Source organism: Phasianus colchicus, chromosome 1 (genome assembly GCF_987193195.1).
Source record: "Phasianus colchicus chromosome 1, bPhaCol1.hap1.1, whole genome shotgun sequence".
Taxonomy (NCBI): domain Eukaryota; kingdom Metazoa; phylum Chordata; class Aves; order Galliformes; family Phasianidae; genus Phasianus; species Phasianus colchicus.
Window position 1 is genome coordinate 87,098,968 of NC_143436.1, and position 19,089 is coordinate 87,118,056.

At 40.2% G+C, this 19,089-nt stretch overlaps 1 protein-coding gene across 23 annotated transcripts in view; it reads right to left on the reverse strand.

The window, feature by feature from the left end:
* Positions 1 to 3,049: 3,049 nt before the first annotated feature.
* Positions 3,050 to 19,089, reverse strand: part of ABI3BP (ABI family member 3 binding protein) — a 158,039-nt gene continuing 141,999 nt past the window's right edge. For 11 of the 23 annotated variants that reach the window (XM_090151467.1, XM_090151465.1, XM_090151460.1 and 8 more), the window contains 5 exons: positions 12,983 to 13,062; positions 11,492 to 11,521; positions 10,342 to 10,503; positions 6,429 to 6,542; positions 3,051 to 4,399 (listed from right to left, as the gene is read on the reverse strand). In XM_090151467.1, the coding sequence (XP_090007593.1) occupies positions 4,284 to 4,399; positions 6,429 to 6,542; positions 10,342 to 10,503; positions 11,492 to 11,521; positions 12,983 to 13,062 (502 nt within the window). In that variant the 3' untranslated portion in view covers positions 3,051 to 4,283. Of the gene's footprint in view, positions 4,400 to 6,428; positions 6,543 to 10,341; positions 10,504 to 11,491; positions 11,522 to 12,982; positions 13,063 to 19,089 lie in introns of all 23 variants that reach the window. The other 12 variants (XM_090151507.1, XM_090151502.1, XM_090151477.1 and 9 more) reach the window with 5 other exon arrangements.

The following is a 19,089-nucleotide window of genomic DNA, read 5'->3' on the forward strand; positions in this document are numbered from 1 at the left end:
CCATGCTCAGTGTGCAGACAGAGACCTGGGTAATGATAAGCGGTGCGCACGTTTGTGGGCACGTGGCATTAGGTGTGTAAATGGAGAACTGTTCCCAAGACATAGAATCACAGACTCATTTGAATTGGAAGGGTCCCTTAAAGGTCATCTGGTCTAACTCCCCTGTAACGAACAGGGATATCTACAGCTGGATCAGGTTGCTTGGAGCCCTGTTCAGCTTCATCTGAAATCTCTCTGCCAATGCCTCACGACCCTTTTTTTTATTGTAAAAAACTTCTTCCTTGTATACAGTCCAAATCTCCCTTCTTTCAATTTGAAACCACTTCCCCTTGTTCTGTTACAGCAAACAATGATAAAGAATCTGTTGTCTTCTTTCTTACGAGGCCGGCCCCCTTTTAGATACTGAAAGGCTGCTCTCAGGTCACCTAGGAGCCTTCTCTTTGGGCTGCCCCAGCTTTCTCACCCTCTCCTCGTAGGAGAGGTGCTGGTTATCTCATATCACCTCGCTCTCTTCCATGTACCTTAGCACAGCTACCAGGAGGATCTGATCCAGCATATTCCCCTGAACAGAGGTGAGGCTGACAGGTTCGTAGTTCCCTGGGTCATTCTTTCTACTCTTCTTAAAAATGGATGCAATGTTACCATTTTTCCAGTTAGCAGGAACTTCACCTGACCACCATGACTTTTCAAATATCATTGAGAGTGGCTTGGTGACTTTGTCAGTCAATTCCCTTAGGACTCTGGAATGCATCTCATTGGTACCCATAAACTTAGTGACATTCAGATAACACAGGTGGTCAAAAACCTGATCTTTGCTTACAGCGGGAAGGGGATTGCTCCCCAAGATCCCAACTTCTAAACCATCTGCTCCAAGGCTGGGTGTAGAGCAGGTGCCAGTGAAGGCTGAGGCAAAAAAAGATCTTGAATACTTCAGCCTTCTCCTTGTCTGTTGTCACCAGCCTGCCTCTATGTGTCACTAGGAGGGTTCATACTCCTGGATATCCTTTTCCACTTGATGTACCTGCAGAAGCCTTTCTTTGTGCCCCTTGCCAAGTCCAGTTCCATTTGGGTTTTGTCTTTCCTGACCCCATCCCTACACAGCCCAGCAGCACCTCTACTCTCCACCCAGGGTACCTGTGGACTGCCTGTACATTTTCTTCTTGCTCTTCAGTTTGTCCAGCAGGTCCTGGTTCAGACATGCCATTCTTTTGCCTTCCTTTCCTGACTTCTTACACTTGGGGAGGGAGAACTCTTGTGCACCAAGGAAAATTTCTTTAAGATTCTGCCGGTTCTGCTCTACTCCCTTGTCCTTGATGGATTCCCAGAGGGTTTTGTTGACTAATTACCTGAAGAGCTGGAATTTGGCTTTCCTAAAATCATGCTTCCTGATTTTACCCTTTGCCTGTCCAATATCCCTTAAGAGTGTGAACTCCACCATTGTATGGTCACTACAGCCCCTGCAGCCTTCAGTCCTGATGTCACCAGTCAGTTCATTCATGTTGGTGAGTAGCAGGTCCAGCATTGCATCCCCCCTGGTTGGGCTATTACGCAGCTCAGGAAGTTATCCTTGATACATTCCAGGAGCATTGTGGATCACTCACAGCTCACTGTGCTACGTTCCCAGCAGAGGTCAGGGTGGTTGCAGTCTCCCAACAGGGTGGCAGCCTGCAAACACGATGCCTCCTGTAGCTGGAGGAGGAATGCTTCACCACCAGGCTCCCCTTAATCAGGTAAGAACCCCCAAACCACAAGTCTCCTGTAGCTGGAGGAGGAATGCTTCACCACCAGGCTCCCCTTAATCAGGTAAGAACCCCCAAACCACAAGTCTCCGTTTGTTACTTCTGTCTCTAACTGTCACCCACAGGCTTTCCACTTGCTTGTGGTCATTCGTAAGGGACAGCTGTTCACACACTATTCCTCCATTGATGTAGAGGGCAGCACTTTCTCCCCTATTTCCTCATCAGTTCCTTCTCAGCAGCTTTTAGCCATCAGACATGAGAATCATCCCACTGGGTTTTGGTGACAGCAACTATGTCATGGTTTTTACAGTAGCACGGTGGCTTCCAACTCCTCCTCTTTATTTCCCAAGCTGTGTGTGTTGGTGTCGAGACACTTCAGATGGGCAGCTGGTCTTGTCATCTTCCTGGAGGATAAATCCTTAATTCCTATGAAGTATTTACCATTAGTTTTCCTATTGCCTTCATCATCATAAGGTTTCAAGTGTGCAGCAGGGTTAGGCCCCCCACAAGCACCTTGTCCCTGTAACTCAGCTGTGCTGTTCCACTCCTTGTTATCTTCCCTTTCAAACCCATTGTAAAGCTCTTGCAGCCACCATGCATACAGATGGTTTTGCACTGTTTGCTGTTGCTAATTGTCAGGTAACTTTTCCCAAATACAGCTAAAGCTAACATATAGAATCTTAGAACTAACCCCTTAAATAATTAAAAATACTTAAACAAGGGGAGAAGGAGAACGCGTTCATTACTTAAAAGATGAAGCCATATTTTAATAAAGAATTGTTAAAGGGGAACAACTTAAGACTGGTCCTTTGCCACCCTGAAAAATCTGAGTGTGATCCCAGTGACTCAGTGCTGAGCCAAGAAAAAGCAGATTGAAATCTGTAAAAGAATTCAATAAACCATATAAACAGCAAAGGGCAAAACATTCTCTTAGTTAATATTTTCCGTCTTATGGATTCTAGGAATACATAAAACTGAGAGGAGGGAATAAAGCCACGAAATGGAGCAGCACGTTGCTTGAACTCTCATCAAGACAAATTAGGAAATAAAGCAGGAGCTGAAAAAATTTCTACGTTCCACATCCCTAAGTGTCACTGCTCTCCTAATCAGGCACACATACATCAGGAAGCCGTGGAATGTCAGTGCTGCTGCTTGCTCCTCAGCCCTAACACATCAGGTGGTCACCCAACTATTCAACAGGGGCCTCTTCCACAGGACCCCCTTCTGCCACAGCCATTGGCACAGAAACTAGCACTTGCTTGCATGTAAAACAATAGGAGAAACACTTGATTAAAAAATATTTTATTAGGAGTACAGTGTACCTGCAATGTACTTTATAAGGCATTTTCTATAAATGACTATTTCTACTATATATATATCTGGGTGTCCTGTTCATATTTTTCAATACATTAGTAATGTAATGAATAACACCTTTTTTTTAAAAAAAACCTACATCTCTTTATTTAGTTCATAAATGTTCAAGCAGTACAACAAGTAGCTTTGGGAGAGGTTTTAATTGCCGTAAAGCAGTTTTAAAAGTTCAGTTATCACTATTTCCCCTTTTTCCCCCATGAGCAATGTTTTAAAGCATTCATTCTTAATAAACCAAATCTGACTGATGACGCCATTATGACCGCTTATTTTTCCCATTTCACTTATTGTCCCAAACCCTCCTGCAGCGTACATACATCTCATTTCTGAACCACTCAGTCTTTGAAAACAGCACTTTTATGGTACGCCACAGCAACGGAGACCAGTTTCATGTTTCTCCACATACACGTGTACCTGCCTGCTTTCATTAGAGGAACAAAAACCACTGCCTCACTAACCTCTGCAGCACTTCTAACTCCATAGCCACGGGCTGACCATACTGAAGGTTTTGCTGGAGGTGAAACTTGCAGTTGGAAACAAATATGGAAAAAACCACAAACTCTATCATTCAAAGATTCACACACAATAAAACTCAGTGTTCGGGCAGGAGTATGGGCTGTTCGTACGTGTAAGGAGAAAGCACTTCAAGTTTCCTGGTTATTAAAACCTGTGGGGACTTTTCTATAATTTATGATGGGGGAAACACGGCAGATTTACCTGGGCAGATAGCTTATGGCACTTACGTTACAAGACCAGTGAATATTTAAAAACTAACACATACTGCATTCCATGACCAACTTTTACCATAACTGTGCCTTAAACATTTATTACAACATTGTGATAAATAATATACACACCGTATCTCTTAAAATACCTTAGAAACCATACCTCAAGAATAGGGAGCCAGCTTCCCTATACATTATCCTACACCGTGTCCCTAGCCTGTGTTTTTTTTTTTCAATCTAAAGACAAATTTGTAAAACTGGATAACTACAGTAAGCAGCCTACGCTATTACACAATTAATGCAGTATTGGCATTAGACTTGCATAAATCTTACACGCCAGCAAACTTGTGTAAGTGACAGGCATACCATACATTCCCATCTTTGAGCTTGCTTGGGGCATTCGCAAGGGTGCTTGGTGCTGGGTCTCTTCACCAGGTCCCCATGACATCTACCATTTCCCAGGAATTGATGTTCCGCACTCGTACCAGCGCACGTAGTTGATGTGAGTCTCCCCACCTATTTTTCCAAACTTGACAGGTTCCTGACGAACTGCCCTGAAAAATCCTAGAACAGAGAACGGAGTTTGTTTGCAGGAAGCCATTAGAAAATACCTTCTGAGTTCCCCATGGAGCTTGCATATCATCCCATTAATGGCTAACAATGTGCCACAGCCATCATTCCTTTCCTGCATTTCAGGTCAAAATACACACCATTAACTCTGGTTTGAATTGTCTTGCCACAACCAGAGAGGAAGAGAGCAGCAACATATGCCTGCTCTTTCTTCTGTTCCTGTCATGTACTAGAAATACAAACTGCAGATTGGTCTTTCAGTTTCTTTTTCGTTGGTGGATTGTACTTGTATTTGTTTAGGTTTTCAAGCTAAAAATGAATGCAGCTTATGAATCTAGCCAGCTAAATCCAGTAGCTGGAAACAAATTGGCTTTACGTTTCTCATAAGCTTACAAGGTAGGCAGCTTTTTATTTCACATTTATATATATTTTTTTAATAAGTGAATCTGAGATTCTGCCTTGAGAAGGCAGCTGTCCTGACCATGCTGAACTGGATTCAGACAATTCCTTATTCAAACAAAACTCCTTTACAAGTGTGGAACACTGAGGAAGAAGTAAAGCCTAACCCTAACCCTAACCTACACCTACCACAATGCATTCATGCCTTTTGGCAAGACGTTTTACAAACAAAACACTACATACGTGAAGGTCTGGTCAACACAGCAATACCATATTGAAAACTATTCCGACTTTTTTTCTCATCCAAATACTCCATTACTCATTCGGCACTCACACCTGTATTAATACAGATGATGTTCTTACAAGAGGGTGGAACGCACTGCAGTGGTAATGCTGCAAACAAGCAAGGCGGAGGCTCAGCTGACAGAACCTGCTTACACTTGAGCCTGGGGAACGTGAAAAAATAGGCAGAGCAGTCACGGCTGTCTGTAGGACATCCACACCCCGTCCCCTTAGACCAGACCAGCGTTTTGGGCACCCACCTTGAATTAGTGTATTCAGAATTACTGCAGCATGAATTATATTTTCCAGTTATAACTTTTTAGTTTCTCGTTAGCACTAAACAGAGCTGTTTGATGCTCAAGTGATGATTTACAGCACCTAACATTAACCTTGCTAGTTTCAGCATAACGCTTCATGCCGCTATGCAAACTGAAAATTGCAGTTGGGTTTAAATATGCAATACCAAATGTGAATAACCTGTTGGAATGTTTTAAACAGGAGGGAGGCTGTTTACTACCTCACAGAACCTGAGCCATAATGGTCTTTATTAAGTAAGTCATGGCTCATCTTAGAATGATCGAATCACAGAACAACTTGGGTTGGAAGCAGCCTTAAAGTCCACACAGTTCCAACCTCCCTGCTGTAGGCAGGGCTGCCACCCACCAGCTCAGGCTGTCCCATCCAGCCTGGCCTTGAATGCCTCCAGGGATGGAGCACCCGCAGCTTCTCAGGGCAGCCTGTGCCACGGCCTCACCACAGTCTCAATGAAAAATTTCCCTATGACATCTAATCCATATCTCTGCTCTTTTAGTTTAAAACTATTCCCCCTTGTCCTACCCTAGGTAAAAAGTTGATTTCCCTCCTGCTGCTCCTTTTAAGTACTAGAAGGTCACAATGAGGCCTTCCCAAAGCATTCTCTTCCCCAGACTGAACAAGCCCTGTCTTTGCAGGAGAGGTGCTCCAGCCCTCTGATCATCTTTGTGGCCCTCCTCAGTACACACTCTAACAACCCCACATCTTTCTTGTGCCTGGGGCCCCAGACCTGGATGCAGTACTCCAGCTAGGGTCTCATGAGGAGAGAGGAGACAGGGACAATCCCCTCCCCTGCCATGCAGCTCAGGATACAGTTGGCCTTCTAGGCTGCAAGAGCACGCTGCTGGCTCATGTAATGTTTTTTAACCACAATTTTCATCTTCAGCAATTTCTCATCTCCTCTGCCTGCAGAGCCGACAGCCCTTGTTCATTGCCCACCCTGGCAGTGGGCCCTCAATTCACTGGCAAGAAAAAGAAACAAACAAAGGAATTGCCAAGGACTGCTACAGTGACATTCTTAAGGAATTACCGTCTTTGACTGGTAGATCGTCTTGCTGTCCCGTCCTTCCATCTAAGAACGAGTCTACAAATTGGCAGTGATCTTCTCCATGGCCCCTCTGGTCTCCTATGTTATAGAATTTTCCTAAAAGGAAATAAGCAGCAAGGTTGAAAATTCAAATCCCGTTTAGTGAAGGCTGAAGCCACCCACCAGAGATCGATACTCTTAGCTCTGCAGGGAAGCCAAAGCAAATGCAACCATTCTTTACCTCTCAGGATCTGCTGCTGTAATTAGAGCGTTAAGTGTGTAGTGCAAGCGCAGCACTCATGGCTGTTGACAGCAGCACCCCACTCTGCCAAAATCCATGCCTGGATGTATTTTTCCCCTCCTTAACTTTCATACAGTAAGCAAAATTCTGTTACTACCTAGAACCTCATTCTGATTGTATAAAAAAATGAGGTAAGTTTTGCTAGCAATGTTAATAGAGGGCAGGTTTGGTTCTCTGTTGGGAAGTCCTGAGAATATTTGAGGAAGTCTTTACAGCCCACCTCATGACACATGCAAACCCTGTTCTAAAACTTTACAGCTTGTACGTGCAAGTGATATCCCTTAACTAATGTATGACCCTGGTGTAGTAACTACTTATTCAGAAAGTGAAATGGGCCCATATAGTTCCTTGCAGGGCTGTTTAACAGGACCCTTGACTGTGACTGAGCAGAAAGTAAGATCATAAGTACCAAACAGTGTGTGCTGACATTACAGGCTGTCCTTAACCTATTGAGGACTCCCAGTGAAGGAGTTTTGACAGAGGTTTTTACTTATTGATAAGATTTGCAAGAAGATTTGCAAAGTTCTGTTCAAAAGATGGAAGAAAACATGTTGTCTTCACCTCCAAGGCCTAGACAGGAAACATCTTCAGATAAGATCAGCATTTTATCTGACCTTTCACAGCATTTCATGACACATCCAGCCTCAGGCTGTGACTTTGAAAGGAAAGGTGACAACTAAGGCTTAGTGCTTGGGTATAAGCTAAGCACAATGTCCAGTTGCTCATTAGATGTTGGGTCTCCTGTGGCCCTGAATCTGTGCCCACCTGGCTGTGTGACAGGTGGTGAGGTAGCTCACACTACTCCCTGAAGTTCAATTAATAAACTAGCAGCCTACCAATAAATTCACTCTTTCTCGTGTTTCTGTAGTCTGTGGTCTGATCAATACTTTGCCAAAAATTCTCACCTCCACTTGACGGTCTAGGTTTAGAAAATAATTTATTACTGTCTAGCTTTGGCTGCAAGCATATTTTTTTCCATGCAAGAATTGGTCAGTGGGAGTTCTTCTTGGTAAATTTTTGATCTGAAGTTCAGAACACTCAGGCTGCCCAAAACTGCATGGCTGTTTTTCTTGTTTTGCCTTTTCTTTCCATGGTTGTTGAACATCACACGTAGAATTTATCTTTTTCTACCCAATAAATGCTTTTTTTTAGGTGGCCTGATTTTCTGGAATGTTTACTGTGACTGCTCTGGAGGACTGTTAAATGAGGTCAGCAGTAGATGCTGCTTTATAGAACAGTCCTGGCATGTGTAACATGGATCAGCTTTTTTTCACTAGGGACAGAATAAAGCAGATACCTTATGGCTAACAAAAGAACAGTAACTTTCAGATACACACGGTCTTCTAGTCCACATTATAACTTATGCACAATTCAAACAACTGCTATACATCACTCAGCAGCATTCTTGGTGACTATCAATTAAATTCGTACAGTCCAATTCCTCCATAAAGGAACACACTTTAAACATTTTGCTAACAAAAGACTACTAGATTTGTCTTTCTCTTTTGGGGATAGTAATTCTGGCATAAAGTTTTTCTCAGAGCTCCCTTGTGATACTCTTAAGAAAATTAAATACTATTTTTATTCTACACATTGTGACTTCTGCAACAACGGAAGTATAAATTCATACTAAAAACAAGCATGCAGAGGTTCAGTTTTTGGTGGCCTTATGCAATGGTGTCCACAATACACCCAAATTTCAAGATCGTTTTGCTGCTTCAACAGCAAAGCTTTAGGAGATACTTTCAGCATAATAAAGACCTTTTGCTCCTGGAACACTGCAGAGCTGGCAGTGCTAGCAGATACACTTCTGCTGGGCTTGGGAACATGATGGGACAGGGTATGACAGTAAAATGCAGAACAGAATTTGGCTTCAGATTGGAAATTATCCCTCTGTAATATGGAGGTCCATGCCATGACAGCCTCACTTAGGAGACTGGTGGGGAAAAAATCACAGAGCAGCTTTCCTCCTACATAAACATTTCAGTTCCTTCAAATATTGCAACAAGTGGTCAGCACTGTTCCTAAGAATTCAAGTACAAGAACCAAGCTTAGCAAGTATAATGAATACAATGTGGCTGTCATGATCTTTCCCCAGCCAAGTTAAATCGCCATCCTTCCAGCAAGAACAAAACCAATCTAACAAAAATAGGAAAATGGGCTCCTGGCATATTACACTTTTATTCTAAGATTGAAGTAGCTTTCATTGCAGTGTTAATTCCTTTGATTTAGAGCTACAGCATAGTCCTGCTAAATTAGCACTGCCGTTTCCTCTACTGGCTGGTTGTGTGATACACTACGCCTCATTGCCAGCTTCTGTCATTCGATCATAGCTGGTTAGTGCAGCAACAGCTGAATGAATGATACCTCTGTTCAAAATCATCTTTTTATTCACATAATTGCCAAGGTATTACTTACGCATGAGGTATTGTACTTAGTATTAACGACTGGGCTTTCCTTCTTTGTCTACTCATGGGGAAACAGTGATGGCAGCTTAATGCTACTTTGGCACAGGCTGTCTTACGGTCCCTGTTTCCCTTTTCACTCCCTGTTACCACACACAGAGACCACTGAGCCATGCTGTTGCGAGTTGCTGAGCTCAAAGATGGGGCAGCGTTAGGTTATGGAAGATGATTCAATCAGTCTCTCCTAGTTATCTAATTCCAATGTGATGGACATACTGTCTGTCAAACTTACACCCTGACACATTACCCATATATGGTTTTTTTTACATTCTTTGTGCTCCGGATGCTATACTAAAGCCATCATAATGGAGATGTCAAGAAAAGATTTCATACAGAAGGAAACCAGGAACTTTGAAAGGATTATGAGTTAAAATATCTCCAGATATGCCTTTTGCAATCTCCATGAGATACAAAGTTCTTTTAGCTATCAATCAACTGAAAACCAATACTACAGACTTCTTCCCCAGCTCAAACACAGGACATGTCACTTGATTCAGGTCTTAACTACCTCATTTGCTAATGATCGTAGGACACTGAATAGAACCTGAGAAACTAAGGACAGGAGGCTGCTGTTAGTAATAAAGCATAAGAAAAACATAAGAAAAAGAAGGGTGACAACAAGAGATCAAAATCAAAAATGGGCAACATGAAAACAAAAATGTCAAAGCAGGTAGAGAAATTTGTCCACTAGAGTTGAAGTAATGTAGTTGTAAGTCCCATAGTAATAAATTAACAAGAAGTTTATGAAATGGAATGGGAATGAATGCGCTCTAACCCTGATCTAAAATTAGGCCCTGATCCTCTACTAAGAACAGTTCCAAGCTATGATTTAAACACAGATTTGGTGCCATTATAGCATAAGCTATTGACTGTCAGACGTGTTATTTATCAGTTTTCTGTAAGATCCCCCAGGATACCAACAGGTGCTGTAAATCAGACGATGATCATGGAGAAGTAACACTTGAGTCTGAAAACTCAGTATCAAACAATGACTACTGAACACAAGCAGACTATCATTTATGATTAATCTGTCTAGGAATTACATTAATCATACTTAATCACACTTCAACGGTGCCCATCTTGTTAAGCCTCTTAGTTCTTCGTATTTTTGAAGAGTTTATAATGGGAACAACACTGACTTATCTCTTACCTGTAAGTGAATCGCTGAGGTATATCTTGTATCTTAAAGAATTACACAGCTGCACACCTACAAACTTCTTATACCAGGTCCTTTTCACATATTGTTTCCCTTTGCATTCTGAGTAAGTGTCAGAATTGAATGGGATTTCAGTCCAGATAGCATCCTTTCCCACTGCATGAGAGGAAGAAAGATACTAAGGCATGGCAGTTTATATAAAATCATGTATAACAAATATATTCTAATAAATAGAAACCTTGATGGAGCAGAAAACATTTTGAAATATACTAATATCACCTGTCACCTGCATTTTGAGCATGAAAGCTATATCAAGGAAGCACTGAGTGCTTAGCTATGATTGATGCAGTGAACTGCTTCTGCTTTCTGTGTCAGAGAAGCCAGTTGGGAGCTCTCACTTATTAGAGGAACAATGTCCTTCCTTGTGTTGCCAAAACATTATTTACAATGTATGTGATGCAGTCATTGTTTCTATGTGAAATCAAGATAGGAAGTTCAACTTGCAGCAAAACGTGTGATGAAAAAAATACATAAAAGTGTTATGAATCACGTGAAAATAAATGGTTTCAGTTTTGTCAAAGTGTTGTCCATTACAAATGCAAAAAGTGCTCAATTTGCATGAATGGATCATTGTTGTTCTTCAAAGCTCAGTCCACCTCTTGCTGAAGACAGCAAATCTTACAAGTGGCGTAAGTGGAGGAGGAGCAGCCCTTCAGAAGCAGAAATTTTTTAAAAAACATAATGGCAGATAAATAGTATCCTCCAAGTTCTGTTAAGTCACTTAAAAAGTGTGAAATAGCTTATTCATTTTGAAGAGTCTTTCCTTTGATTTAATGACAAAACTGAGAAAATATGAGGCCATCTTTGGCTCATCTGTGTACATTGGTTTGAAGCCATCCCAGCTGCCATGGGAGCATCACATCACACTGATTGCATTCTGCTCAGGTAAACAAGCAGCCTGGCATGCAGTCCTGACAAGGAATATGGGTGGAAAGAATTAATTCAAGTGCAAAAGCTATTTGATTCCATAGCTCATTTAACTGGTGCAGTACAGACCACCACCACCACCACCATCCCCCTTAAAACTGCACTATTTCTGAAAAAATTCCTGATCAGAAGACACAATAATTTATATAAGGCTTACTTGAAATAGGTTCACTCACTCTTGGGTCCGCTGTGGAAATAAAACAAACATTCAATCAGACACTGTAAAATTAACATTCCCATTATACGAATGGAAAAGCATTATCAAGTGATTTTCTACTGTTGACATAGGCTGCATGCTGTGAAACAGAAATTGTTTTGGAAGCAAAGTTCACTTTCTTATTGAATTTAAACGTCACTGTGTGAAACTACAGCATCAATGTGCTTTTAAAAATTTTACTTATGGGACTCTGTGTTCAAACCAGGTTCTAGTGAAAACAGGAATTTAAACCTGTAAAATTCAATTCTACTGCACTTCTTTTTCTTTCTTTCTTTCTTTTTTTAATTTCAGTCCCTATACTTAAATAAAAAAAAACAACACTTCTGTTACACTTGCCACTCAAGGCTTGGCTATGATCGCCCAAAATGTGAGAAATGGATGTGTGCAATTAAGACAAAATAAAATGTAATGCTTCATTTGGCCAAGCTAAATAGGAGACAGAACATAAGCCTTGTCATTTGTGAAAACTGCACCTGGCATAAACATTAATTCAGTTTTGACAATCTAGGACTACAAGGAGTGTATTCATGGTTTTAAATACGTGTGGCTTAGTCTGAGCTCCTCCCTGCCTAATCCCTTGCTCAACTGAAACTCTCATCCATCAGTGAGCATTAGACCAGGACTATTATATTATTACACCTGGCTCAAAATACAGATTAAGTCCTTTCGAAGAGGTTGAACCCATTTTTTTATTTATATGGTCCTTAAATACTATCAAACAGAAACTACTTTTACACAAAAGACGACACCTAGTTTGTGCAGTGTTATTTAATGTCTACTGGAGTTAGCCTTATTGGGAGTTGAAATACAGAAAACAAGGCAATCTCTGATTCTCACCTTTGAGTCAGACAGGAGTTAAGCTTGAGAATGAGCCAGTGTTCAAAACAGACTTGTGTATACCTCTTCAGTGTTTTCACAAGAGAGTAAACAGGATGGAAGAAGACATACTGGGACACCAACTGTTCCAACTATTACTGCTTGATCATTTTTTCAGCCTTAAGATATCATTATTTATTACACAGCAGCATTTTGAACAGGTAGCAAGTTGTGTATAAACACAGTAGCCCAAAGAAAAACTTTATGTCCCCATTAGAACATATGAATGAGTTTGATAAGTATAAAAATACCAGGAACTGGTATTTTTAACTGATCTTAAAAGACTGAACATTCTTTAAAGTTTGTTTCTTCACAGGAAATACCAGAAGATCTCTGTGTTCCTGCCTTTTTCTCCTTAGTACGGCCATCTTATGCCCTCACCTTCTAGCCATTACTAATGGTGAGCAGTAAAAAGCCAATCTGGAGATCAGAAAGAGCAAGATCAAGCTCACAAAATGAAGTAAGAGAACCTTTCTTATATCTCAAAGAAATGGATTAAAGTTGGTTCATAACCATGGATAATAAAATTACAGTCAAACCTTTGGAAGTCCGTACCTGATTCAGTACTGAAAGCCACAACATTGCTACTCGGACCTTCACCAAGGGGGTTCCTAGGTTTCACATGGAATTCGTAACTGAAGAATAAAAAAAACACATCTGAATTAAAATTTTGCAAACCAACCGTTTTCTCAGATTCTGGAGCAAGCAATCTGCCAACATACACCTTGGTGCTATTCATTTCTCAGAGAGGAACACAAGGGCGTTGTTTCTTGCTTTGAAAACACTGAGGTGTTCTTTGCCCTAATTGTTCAAAGCCTCTCTGAACATGTATTTTACCAACCCTTTCCATAATTCTTTGCACAAACATTATTAATGTTTGATTTAATGCACCACTGGTTTAAGTCTCCTCTTGCATGTGCAATTTCAGTTCTGGTAAAAGGAGCAGTTTAAGTGAGATCAGAAACAATCTGATAAGGAGAGATTGAGTAAAGCACACTGCTATATATTTGCACATTTTTAATTCATAAGAACACAAATCCAATGCAATATCTCCCAGTCTCACCACCACCAACAGATGAGCCCATTGTTGAAATGCAAGGTGAGGATCCAGTCACTTAAGTATATGTTAACAGCAAATACAGGAAATAATAGGAACATATTGTGCAATGTCACCTTATATTTTCATAGCATCACCTCGAAACACCAGTCTATACTGCAGTTATCTCATGATTTCTCTTCCACATAGCTAGGCTGGGAACCAACCAAATGCTAACTCAGCAACTCAGCCGACATTCAGTGAGACGCTGTGGGTAAACAGTGATTCAAAGTTAGCCGCAATACTAAAAATGATGTACAGAAGACACCAGCCAGATAAGGCAGAAAAGAGGGTTACAAGAGTGGAGACTAGACATGGCTATGATCTTCCCTCTCCGGGCTGCAGGCTGGCAGCACCAAGGAATTTCTCACTGTGCCAAAGAACTGTGATCAGAAGCATGTCAACACCAGTCAAAAGCACCCTCCTCATGCCTTCCCCTTGAGTTAGAAGCAATAATCTACCCTGTGCATGTCAGTTACAAATATTTTTCATATGCTCTGGGTGCTTGCATAGTGAACCTCTTTTAATATATAACATTTTTTTTATCAGCTAGAGAGATGCACAGGACACAAAGGGCCTAATAGACTAGTGGCCCTAATAGACTAAAAACATAACAAAATGAGAATCCCAGAATTGGGATTGAGCTTATGGTGTGATAGAGTTTACAGATCTGACAGCAATTTTAAAGTCATGGTGTGGCCCTCTTCATAGAAAACCAAATGAAATCTCCCTTTTTGCACATCAGGTGGAAGATCTGAAAAGTTGGAGAGGGACTCATTATCAGGGATGTACTGATAGGAAAAGGGGTAATGGTTTTGAACTAAGAGAGGGTAGATCCAGATTAGACATTAGGAAGAAATTATTAGCTCACAGGGTAGTGTGGCACTGGAATTGACAGCCCAGAAAAGCTGTGGATGCCTCATTCCTGGAAATGCTCAAGGCCAGGTTGAATGGGGCTCTTGTCTGTCCAATCTAGTGGGAGACATCCCTGCCCATGGCAGAAGGATTGGAACTAGACAATTTTTCATGTCCCTTCCAAACTAAGCTATTCTAAGATTCTATGAATATAAAAATATGTAAAAATACGGGTGCTTACTTGCTGCAATCTTATGCATTTCAGCACAAGCTACAAGTGTGGGGAGAATTGCTTAGAGGTTCAAGAAAGTATGTAGGGCAAAGTTAAGAAAGGCAAATAGGAAAGCTGTATAATGATTATCCCATGCCTACATCATAGCTAGATTTGATATTCATGAGAAACTGCAGCCTTTATTCCATCTTTATATCTGTGCACCCATGATGCCAAATATTCTGCTACCCAATATATGTAGCAGTCTAGAATCTCTCACACCTCAAACCTCTTTAAGACTGATGTCTTACACACTTGGGGGAGGACTAGGCCTCCCAAATCCTTCCAAACTGCATAAGACAATAAAAGTCATTGTACAGATTAAATGGACTTGACTCAACGGTAATTACTGTGCAGAGCACATTTTTCCACCATAGGAAATCACTATTCCACATGGAACCTTGGCAGATGTAACTGTTAGTGCATTTTTCAAATCATGCAAAAGGAGAAGATGGAAGACTGCAGAACAGAGAACATCTGAAGAAAGGTTTTCATCATAATGCTGAGGACTGGAGAAGTCAAGTACAGTCCTGGGATATAAGGTCAACAGGCTGTGAGGTGCCTGTGGTTAAATAACAATCATGCAGGACTGTTTCAATGTACTGAGCTTCTTTTTCTCTGGAGAATGCACTGGAATTGCTGTGTCATCACACATAACAAACAAAACTAGGTTAACAGCAGGAAACATTTCCTTAAGCAAATGATGCTTAGCTTGTTTGAGGAGTCTCTCTCTTAACCAGGCTAGGAGAAGGGCCAAGAGAAAAGAGAAGTGCTTACAAGTGACTGTGACATCAACAGAAATTTAGTTAAAAAAATATCAGTTTTGTGATAAATAGCACAAAAAGGGCTTTTTCTTATGTTTGTTCATTTTTTTTTTCCCTGTTACCGTCATATTCCTATCCTAACAGCATTGCAGGTTTCACTGTAGTTCTCATCTTTTGACCCTTGCTGTTAACAAAAACTTATCTATATGCATCATGAAATTTTTCTCTTCTATGTGGTTAGCACATTTTGACTAAGTGCAATACCACCTAGATAATGATAATGACATGAGCAGGTGGTATGGATATACTATAAACTTTCAAAAAGGTTCTGGCTTCCAGTTGGGATTATTTAACCCAGAGAAGAGAAGGCTTTGTGCAGACCTTAATACAGAGGCCTTTCAGTATTATAATGGAGACCTTCCAATGTGGAGGCATTCCAATATTTCAAGGGGAAAAACTTGGGGAGGGATTTGTTATGAGATAGTTTAGTGACAGGACAAAGGGTTACAATTTAAATTCATTGTTTAGATTGAGATTAATAATAAGAAGAAATTCTTAAACATGAGGATGGTGTGGCACTGTATCAGGTTGCCCAGAGAAGTGGTCATCCCTGGAAGTGTTCAAGGCCTGGCTGGATGGGGCTTTGGGCAAACCTGATTGAGTGGGAGGTGTCTCTGCCCACTGCAGGGGGGGGGCTGGAATCAGATGATATATAGGATCCCTTCTAACTTAAAACATTCTACGATTCTACTGTTCAGTAGAGGTATGAAAACATACTCAGCATGACCTTTGCATAAATTAGGACATTCTCTTTTTTGTTTCATACCTTTAAACATGAAAAAAAAACCAAAAAGAACCAATATATCCTATATATATCCTACACAGTTTACTTCATGGTTTTGAATTTCTCTCTCTCTTTTTTTTTATTTGTTGGTGTTCCTATGTGTGTTTATTTTTATTAGTTTTTTTTTTTTTTCTCCTGCGTTTACATTCCCTGCTATTTATATTCCTCAAGAAACCTTATGGTTGGAAACATACTTTACCTAGGGATACAATCTAAACCAAAAGTCCAAAAAGACCCCTCCAAATGTACTTCAAAAGGAGAAAAGTATATTTGAAATTATCAAACTACTTAACCAGGGAAAAGATCAGGACCTTTTCCTGTGGAATGCAAGCATCACAGCCTTTTTTTTTAATTAATAATATTTTTTGGAATAAAATCATTCACCAACAGACTGAGGGGACACACCCCCTATTTTAATGACTATCTGAATTTCCCCAGGGTAACTTTGGCACATCTCTGACTAACACAGCAGAACTGCAGTCTTCATATTTTCCTTTATTACCTTCTAATTACTGCCAATACAAACATGCATGAGAACTTGTTTTCAACAATATTCAGACTCTTTTTTGAAAGCTTGTATAGTAATTAGTGCTGCAAAGTTTCCTGGACACTACTGACATATTCTATGAACCTAGCTGCCCTTAAACACACCATCAGAATGAAAGAGAAAATATACCCTTAACTTAAATAAAAATATTTCAAGATAGGGCAAAGATAAACAAAAATGACATATTTTGGCAGGAGAACCAGCAGAAACCAGAAAGTAAAAATGAAACCAGATCAGATGATGTGGAGAGCTAGAAAAATTAGATCAATTTTAAGCAGTTAGAAAACTATTAAAAAAAAATAAAGGCAAAATTCCTTTGGAAATGAGAAAGTAAAACTGGAAGAAAAACAAAACAAAACAAAAAACAACCAAACCAACCAAAACCCAAACAAAAACCCCAACATCTGTTTTTAATATTTTGAGTTAGGAAAGATCTATTAAAAAGTGAAGCTGATCTTAATGATGGAGAGGATGGAGATGAACGTTACTACGCATGAGACAAAATGAAGGAATCAAAAATCATACTAAGCCCATTTCTACGTCAGGTCTTTCTAGGCTGATTACAAGCAAACATCTCAATTAAGGAAACACTGAAAAAACAATAATTAGCTTACTTTGCTAGATGCTCACTTGGCAGATCTTGCTTGACTATTATCATAGGAGAAATTACTGCAGTACTTCCTTTATTTAAGGGCAATGTAAAACTAAGAACAGACAAAAAGCACAAAGATGGGCTTCAGGGTATGCAGGTGAAAATAAGAGTTCCAGCAGGGGCAGTCTTGTAAACAAACTCAAATATATGAGATCTGTATGAAAAGTTAGATGGAATGTTACAGGTCTCCTCAAATGACTGCTTGGAAAATAGACTGAAATTGTTTTGACCAAAATGATAAATCTTGTGGTTTGGCTTTGGATGTTTTCCAAGTAGAATAGATGGTGCACTTCTCAAAAATCTGCAAATTTTCCATTTGGAGGGCAAATATTAAGCTGACAACATAGTTCATACTAGAACATTCTTTTCTCTCTTTTTTTTCTTTGCTAAGAAATAAATGATATTTGCCTTAACATACAAAAATATCTCAGCCTGCATTAAAGAATATGAGCAAAGTTAAGATTAACAAGATCAGAAATTACTCACATAAGAAAAAATCATACAATAATTCAGGTTGGAATGGAGGTCTGAAGGTCTATCTGATCCAGGCCTCTTTTCATTACAGAGCCAACTTAAAAGCTACATGACGTTGCTCAGAGGTTCACAAACAAGCTCACAGATACTCACTGCTTGAATGAACTATAAGAAAGGAGGATGAATGGTGTTGAGCTATTTTGCTTTGTTTAATGAGAAGGACTAATTGAAGGATAAAGATAGTAAAAGCTGCAGAAAATTTGGTGTGATGTGTGTGACAATGAACAGAGGGCTGACTGAAATGTGACCTGGATCTATTCTAAAATTCTGGAAAATAATGTGAAAGATAATAAAATCTAACTTCAGTATAAAGTTGTATATTTGATTATTAACTCACAGAAGCACATCTATAACAGAAATTCTTAAGCAGAAGACATTTGTAGAATAAGAGAAAGATTTCCTCTTCGAGCACAATTAGATGAAGTGGACCTGCAGGAAAGCTGGAGAGGGACTTATGATAATGGCAGGTAGGAACATGACAAGGATAAATGGTTTTAAACCGGAAGAGGGTAGATTTAGACTAGGTATTAGGAAGAAGTTCTTTACTGTGAGGGTGGCGAGACACTGGAGCAGGTTGCCCAGTGAGGCTGTGGATGCCCCTGCCCTGGAAGCATTCAAGGCCAGGCTGGATGGGGCTTTGAGCACCCTGGTCTAGGGGGAGGTGTCCCTGCTTATAGCAGGGGGTTGGAACTAGGTGAACTTAAACGTCTCTTCCAACCAAACCATTCTATGATTTTATGATTCCATAGTAAATCTCTGTGTAAGAATTATCCATAGTCCTTTAGCTTGCATTACATAGCTGTACAACATGTTTTGAGATATTTCAAAGCAAAATAATTGATGAAACTAAATAGAAATCTAGATCCAGAGTATCTGGAGCCAGATAACAGCTTAATGCCAGGAGGAGTGGCAGTTTCAAGAACTCTGACCAACCAAATAATGTAAATCACAATTAATACTTTCCAGGTTGCTAAGACGAACAGCAGCTTTCTTAGATGTGATAGTGAAATACCTCAAGCATTGTGTTTGGCAAATCTCCAGGTGAAAAAGACATACTTGTCCTATAAGGAAAACTCTTTAAATAAATGCCACTGCCAGG